The sequence below is a fragment of the Penaeus monodon genome, unplaced genomic scaffold, assembly GCF_015228065.2.
Source record: "Penaeus monodon isolate SGIC_2016 unplaced genomic scaffold, NSTDA_Pmon_1 PmonScaffold_1331, whole genome shotgun sequence".
Taxonomy (NCBI): Eukaryota; Metazoa; Arthropoda; class Malacostraca; order Decapoda; family Penaeidae; genus Penaeus; species Penaeus monodon.
This window is the reverse complement of record NW_023642278.1, coordinates 16,694-24,193: the sequence shown is the minus strand read 5'-3', so window position 1 is coordinate 24,193 and position 7,500 is coordinate 16,694. Positions and strand designations below refer to the sequence as shown.

General features: G+C 46.4%; 2 protein-coding genes across 3 annotated transcripts in view; both read right to left on the bottom strand.

The window, feature by feature from the left end:
• The window catches only part of LOC119569193 (vicilin-like seed storage protein At2g18540), a 1,776-nt gene extending 319 nt beyond the window's left edge, over window positions 1-1,457 (bottom strand). The window contains exons 1-4 of one of the 2 annotated variants that reach the window (XM_037917462.1): window positions 1,140-1,457; window positions 888-1,016; window positions 686-766; window positions 1-149 (exon numbers count right to left, since the gene is read on the bottom strand). The exon at window positions 1-149 is cut by the window's left edge and continues 319 nt beyond it. In XM_037917462.1, coding sequence (XP_037773390.1) covers window positions 1-149; window positions 686-766; window positions 888-1,016; window positions 1,140-1,247 — 467 coding nt within the window. In that variant the 5' untranslated portion in view covers window positions 1,248-1,457. The remainder of the gene's footprint in view (window positions 150-685; window positions 767-887; window positions 1,017-1,139) is intronic. The other variant, XM_037917463.1, reaches the window with a different exon arrangement.
• A 1,610-nt stretch (window positions 1,458-3,067) lies between these two features.
• The window catches only part of LOC119569192 (protein PXR1-like), an 11,985-nt gene continuing 7,552 nt past the window's right edge, over window positions 3,068-7,500 (bottom strand). Inside the window, exons 3-5 of the mRNA XM_037917461.1 lie at window positions 7,345-7,471; window positions 6,835-6,970; window positions 3,068-3,412 (exon numbers count right to left, since the gene is read on the bottom strand). Of these exons, the coding sequence (XP_037773389.1) occupies window positions 3,068-3,412; window positions 6,835-6,970; window positions 7,345-7,471 (608 nt within the window). The remainder of the gene's footprint in view (window positions 3,413-6,834; window positions 6,971-7,344; window positions 7,472-7,500) is intronic.

Below are 7,500 nucleotides of genomic sequence, written 5' to 3'. Positions count from 1 at the left end.
TCTCTCCCGCCCGCCGCTCCCCTAGCCCCGTCCGTGGCAGCTGCTGGCTGAGTCTCATCGCTGGCAGCTGCTCCCCAGGCCCTGCTCTTCCTGCCTGAGGCCGAGGATTGAAGTTTTTGTTTCTTTTGTTCTTGTTCTCTGAACTGCCACTGAAATGTCAGGAAAGAAAGAATTACTTGTATCTACTTCTCATGCTTATCATCATCGTTCCATATCTAAACACTTGACTCCCTTTCCCTCCTCTCACTCAAAGGCTGGCCCGTGCCCTGAGGCCCTGAGGCTACATGGAGTCCTCCTACTTGCAGGGAAACCAGACAAGATCCTTCCCTACGATTCCCTCTTGTTGCTATGAATACGTGTCTGCTGTGTGTATGGGTGTAGGTATACATATTACATTATGTCACAATTCCCCCCTCTTACACGTACACATTCTATCACAAACAGAAACGTGTACGCAAACATGAAAAGGAAAACAGCCACAATAAATAATGAAACGAAATCGTAACGTTTCGAAATCGTCCAGAGTTCCTGATGAGGATCTCTGGACGAGTTCGAAACGATACGATTTAGTTTAATTTCTAATTGTAGTTTTCTTTTTCACATTATTCACATTTTCTACGCCCATATTTCCTTCTCTGACACACACGTGTACAGAGGGATGTGTCTGGACGCGTGACACACTTACAATCATTCGCTTTAACACGCTGTCTTCCTCTTCGAGTTGCGAGTCCATTTCGCTTTCCTCTTCTTGATCTCTGAGTTTTTTCTGGAAACAACATCAATTCTTAGGTTATTTTCCATTTTTGGCATTATCAGATTTAACATTAGCCTCTATTTGGTTGCTCACACCATCAACGCGTGAGTGGGAAGGACCTGCTCGCCCCTACCTTGAGGACCTCGATCCTCTTGTCTCGTCGCCTGAGCTCGCTCTCAAGCTCGCCTCTCGCTTCGGCAGCCTCTTCCTCTTTCCTCTTCTCCCTTCTTTTGAGACTTTTCACCCTTTCATTATGTTCTGCCTGGAAACCAATGCTTTTATGAGAACTGAGTCTCGAAAGACGGGTGTTTGTTGACGATATGCATTATCTATTCCTATTAGCGTGCGCCCACTACAACGGCCCCTTGGTTTCCAAAGAAATTACCTCGGCTTCTGTGAGCTCGCTCTCCTTCTCTCGGATCTGCCTCGTCAGCGCTCGATTCTTGCGCCTTTCTTCTTCCAGACGAGACTGCGGGCAAAGGAAGGCTGTCATCTTCTTTCATCTTTGTTCCCCACTTTATCCTCTCTCTCTATCTATCTATCTCTTTATCCATTTATTTATTTATACGCCTTTGAGTGTATACATGTATGTATCTCCCCCCCTCCTCTGGTTTTCTTCCCCTACCTCATTTTTCCTCTGTTTATCTATCCCCCACTGCCTCTATCTCTCTTTCTATGCACTTCTATATTAACACATCATTCTCTCTCTCTCTCTCTCTCTCTCTCTCTCTCTCTCTCTCTCTCTCTCTCTCTCTCTCTCTCTCTCTCTCTCTCTCTCTTTCTATCTATCACCTTCTCTGTATCTTTCTCTTCCTCCCCCACTCACTCTATCTTTTTTATTTATCCCTTTCTGTCTGTCACTGCCTTGCTCTCTCTCGAGTGTTTTCTCATGTTTTTTTCACTTCGACTATTCTGTTCAATACACAAACCTACACTCACGCAACATATGTCTATACAGTACCAACCTAAGAATATACACACATGCATCTATTAACATATCCACATGCATGTAACGAAATATAACTGCAATTCTGTAATTGATCACACCTGTAAAGTTGCATTGCGTTCCTGAAGATCTGCGATTTGCTCGTTGAGACCTTCCTTCTCTGCCTCACGGTCCCTCGCCTCACTCTCACACCTTCGCTGATTCAATTGCGCTGCTCCCTGCTCCTGAAGCGGTTAATCTTGGTTAGGATGATGCGAACAGAATCGAATACTTGATTTGCATCAGCTTTGTGTCTTGTCGCTTCCTTAAACTTCCAGGAATTTCAAGTTTCATTAGAGAAAAAGAAATATCATGTTCCTACAGTCGGTCGATCACTCTCTTTTTTCGCCCGTTGTTCTACCACGCTGACATAGACATGCACACGCATGAAGAAATGCATGTATTCCTACATGATAATAAAGATACGGCTAGAAACATGGATAAATTCTTCCACGCTGTCTTAAGATATGATTGCCTGCCGGTTTCCTCTCTCTTCACCTAACATCTGCACAAACTGTTAACCTCTATTCCTCTTTCTCTCTCTCACTCTTCCTTTTTCCTTCTTCATCCTCCTTCCATACCATCCACTTCGTTTATATCGTCTTTTGTCTTCCAATCTCTAGCATCAGGGCTCTGTTCTCCCTCTTCAGGTCGGCTGCCTCGTCCTCCTTGGTGTTTAAGGCTATGTTCGAGTCCCGCAGTTGCGCCTCGTACTCGGTCTGCGGAGGAGACGTCGCGCGTCAGGAATGCTTCTCTAGCCAGGGGAATCAGATACCCGAGGAAACAACAACCCTCTCTCTTGTGCACGTACCTCTACCTTTTGATTTCGTCTTTTCGCCCTTCTCCTGCTGCTCCTTGAGATTGTCCTGCAAGGGAAAACAGTCTCAGAAAGTGTCTTCTCACATCTTTCTACTTACATCCTCACTCCCAGCTCTCTGTGGTTCCCTACATTATCTTTCTCTTTTCTTCTCTCCTCTCCCTTCTTCATTCTCTTCTCCCCCTCCCCGTGTCTTTTTACGTACCCGTCACTAATTTGATTTCCTTTTCCTTTTCCTGAAGCGTCCTTCTTCAACTTTTCGATTTCCTTTCGTGCAGTGTGGTTGCCTCCGCCTCCTTCGATCGTACTTCTTCTTCATCTCCTGCTGCTGCTCCTCGGGTTGTCCTGCAAGGGGAAAACAGTCTCAGGAGAGTGTCTTCTTATATCTTTTACTTAACTCCCACTTCCATGCTCTCTGTTGTTTCCCTGCTATCACAAATATTCTCTTTTCTTCTCCCCTTTCTCTTCTTTTCGTTCTTCTCTCTCCTCTCTGTGTTTTACACACACCTGCTTAATTTGTTTTTCCTTCTCTTTTCCTGAAGATCCTTCTTGATCTTTCCGATTTCCTTCTGCAGGTTGGCTGCCTCCGCCTCCTTCGACTCATCCTTTTTCTGCATCTCCTTCTCCTTCTCCTCGAATTTATCCTGCAAAATAAAACAGGACTGTCTTCTATATTTGTACTTGGCTCCCTCTCCCATGTTGTCTCTGGCTTCCTAATATCAGTTACCTTTCTGTTTTCCTTCTCCTTTTCTTGAAGGTCCTTCTTGAACTTTCCGATTTCCTTCTGCAGGTTGGCTGCCTCCGCCTCCTTCGAGTCGTACTTTTTCTTCATCTCCTCCTTCTCCTCGAGTTTATCCTGCAAAAGAAAACAGGACTGTCTTCTATTTTTGTACTCGGCTTCCTCTTCCATGTTGTCTCCCCCCCAATCCCTTGCCCGTTGTTGTCGTGGGGGGGCTTAGGAGGCGGAGACTGGGACCCAATGATGGGGAACTCCCCAACCTTGGGACTCAGCCCTCGACTCAACTAATTTTGCATGGTCTTTATTTTCCTTCCCACCTTTCGTTTCTGTTCCTTCACCAAACCCTTCTACTATCCACCTCCTAAGGTGTGAGAGCCGTGCTGAAAGGATGAAAGGCTGACTTTGTGCTAGTCCGAACGGCTGAGGGAGCCATGGGCACGGTATCCCTGATGTTAGTTATCTAGCCCTTACCCCTAAGGGGACCCTGAGAGGGGTGGACTGTTTTTATCCCCAACATAATCCAGGCTTACCATGGCCAGTAATGAAAACTTATCTCCACTATTAGGGGCAATGAGGCTTGCCCCTTTATCAAATAGCCCCAAAGATGTAAACACACCCGATTCCCTGACCCCAGGCTCTCCTTTGACCACGGCTCTGAACACTGCAATAACTACCCCCTCATCAATACCTACTAGTACAGTAGCCAACAATCAACCCTTAAGGAACATTTCCACCTCTCCCAGCAAGCTCAACTTCAACACCTCTACCCCCCCAACCTCCAACATCAAAACCCCCCCATCCTCCCTTATTAATACCTTCACAGCCTTATTGCCCACCTCCCATAACACTACCTCCCTCAACACTACTCTATCTTCGTCACGCCCCCGCCCTTCGACCACCCCTATCTCTACAACAATTTTTAATACCCTCTTCAGCGCAGCCAAATGGGACCGATTTTTCGTGATCCCTCCCACAGCTCCCTACTCTGACAAAAACCCTTCTCTTCTAACAATGGCTCCAAAAACAAGTAGGTAAAGTCTCTTTCCGTAGCCGACCCGACCGCTCCCGTTTTGTCACAGTAACATCCGAAAACCAAGCTATAGCGTTAACAAAAACTAACAGACCCATATGGTAACCCCACCAACCTCAAAACTTGCACCGGAACAGTTTCAATCTCCCCAGCAAATTGCCCAATCTATGACAAAGATGGTCCGATTTTTGGAGAAGATCTACTTGCCTGTTTTCACAGACTATGATGCAACATCAGTGCAATGCTACCCATTCCCCCCAGAGGTCATCGAAAGAAACCTACTAACATAGCCAAAATTACCGTCCGTAGACATGGGCCTTCCCTTAACGTCTACATAGGAGGAGAATCCCTCCCTGTTCGTCCATACCAAAACCCCCTCCACGTCAGTGCCAAAACTGTTGGCGTCTAGGACACCCAGCCAAACATTGCCGTCCACAGCCAGATGCCCACTATGTGGGCCCAAAACCCGGCCATACCCGATCTAACTGCCCTGCACAATCACGCACATGTGCCAACTGTGGCGGCCCCCATAATGTATTTATAGGGGCTGTCCCACCTACAAATTTGAGTCTGAGGTAGCAACTCTCAGATTCAAACTTGGGACTCACCCCTACGTGAAGCCAGACAAGAAGCACGTCGACGTGGGTTTCTCTTACTCCTTACTCCAGTAATACTGGGTCACTCTACCAATTCTCCTAAATCCACCCCCCCTACATCTAACCCCCCCTCTTCTACCTCCTACATTCCCCAGTCAAACTCTTTGCCATCCTAAATCCAGGACACTCCAATCTCTACTACAGATACTTCAATCACCACTCCAACCCCCAAAACCTTCCCCCCTCCCTCCTCGCACAACCCGTAACAGACAGAACAAACGTTCCACCCCCTCTTCCCCTACCACACAATCACCTCCACTTTCCTTTGCACCTATGCTTGAGATACCAGTTTCCCCTCTTCCCCCTCACAAGAAATCCTTTTTCCCCAAAAACTCCCAAACCAACTCCCCAGAAGAACCCTTGAAGATATTCAAGATACCTCATGGGAAAAATGACACTCAAAACCCCCAAATACAATCCTGCTCCTTCCACACACCAAGTAACTGCTGATATCCATCCTCCTCCTAACGATATCCCCCCTACACCCAATCCTCCTACCCCCCCCCCCAACACAGCCCATCCCCAACCCCAACCCCGCCCACATTAACCTCCCACCATCCCTCTATCCCTTCCACTCCCTCCTGGATACACACGTGAATCCCTTAGTCACAAGTATCCCCTTCCTCAGACCCTCCATCTCCTAATACCCCTCCTAGTAGAACACCAACTCCCACACCTCTCCCATCTCAGACCTCTCAATCCTTTTCCCACCCTCTAGCTTCTTCCCCCTCAAAATCTCCAACACGTAGTACAATCTATATCAGTAAAGTATAACTATCCTTCATTGGAATATTCGCGGTTTCCGCTCCCACAGACCTGACCTTCGTCATATCCTTCCTCTTATAATCCAATCTATTGTATGCCTTTAAGAGACCTTTCTTACACATCCCCAATACCAATCCCCAATTATCATTTGTCTCTTCCCCACATTCCCCTTTTTGTTCTCATCCATACTTATCAATCAGAGAAAAACACACCTACCTTTTAAACCAATGTCCCTTGCACAGTTATCCGTATCTTCCTTCATCGTCGGATCACAGCTGGGTGCCCAGCCATGTTGGAATCCCCGGCAATGAACAGGCAGATACACTAGCACGCCACGCCTCTATGTCCACATCATACCAACCACGCTTCTCACATATCCCAGCCTCGGATTATTACCCACACTTTAAAAACCTTCTTGTATAATCGATGCAATCTTTTTGGTCAAGCCTCCGCACTAATAAATTACATTCTGTAAAAAATATCAATCTCCTCTTGGTCAGCTCCATTTTTATCGAACAGGACGTTGGGAGACTGCTCTCGACCGCTTACGCATTGGCCCACACCCGTCTAACACCCCTCCTATCTGATGTCACAATCTGATCCACCCTTTATGTTCCTTATGTAATTTCCCTTTCAATCCCACACATCCTATTATCGTGCCCACGTTTTGAAACAACCCGTACCTCTGCTTTCCCCCATCTATCCTCCCTTCACCGACCTCCCAACCTATCAGACATCCTTTCAGAATCCCACACTTTCTGCTTCAACAACCTATTCTCTTTCCCAAAAGTATAGATATCCTTCATCTATTCTAACTCCTTACCACACCCGACCCTAACCCTTTCACTCACCAATTCCTTTGCCAGCTTAGACAACTAATCACTAACTCAACCACCCTTCCCAAACATTAACTATAGTGCTACATGACCTTAGATGTCTAGCACATTTCTCTTGCTTTTAACCATTAACCATTAACCATTCCATGTTGTCTGTGGCTTCCTTAATATCACAGTTACCTTTCTCTTTTCTTCTCTCCTCTCCCTTCTTCTTCATTCTCTTCTACCCCTCCCTGTGTCTTTTATACGCACCTGCATTAATTTGATTCTTTTCCTTTTTCCCGAAGGTCCTTCTTTAAGTAGCCGTTTTCTTCTGCAGGTTGGCTGCCTCCGCCTCCTTCGAGTCGTACTTCTTTTTCGTCTCCTTCTGCTGCTCCTCGAGATTGTCCTGCAAGGAAAACAGTCTCAGAAATGTCTTTTCATATTTCTCTACTTAGCTCCCCCCTTCCATGTTTCTCTCTTTGGGTTCCCTATCACGGTCACCTTTCTGTGTGTTGTGTAATGCAGTGGTTTGCAGTTCTTGGTCTGGCACTCTTTGAGGACCTGCGTTCAGTTCCGACACCGCCAGTAGATGGCAACCCCTGCCATTTCCCTTTCACAAGGGGGTCATTTAGAAGGAAAATGAAAAGGACAACCTGTCACAACCAGGAATAACCATTGTTTAACAGATGGCATGAACAAATTATTCCCTCTTTTCTCTCCCATTTTCCTCCCTTCTTTCTCTCCCCTTCCTCCTTCCTTTTCTCTGTCTCTTGCACGTACCTGCATAGTAATTTGATTTTCCTTTTCCTTTTCCTGAAGGTCCCTTTTTGATCTTTCGTTTTCCTCTGCAGGTTGACTGACTCCGCCACCTTCGAGTCGTACTCATCTTCATCACCTTTCGGATTGCCTGCAAGAGAAAGTCTAGGAATGCAGAAT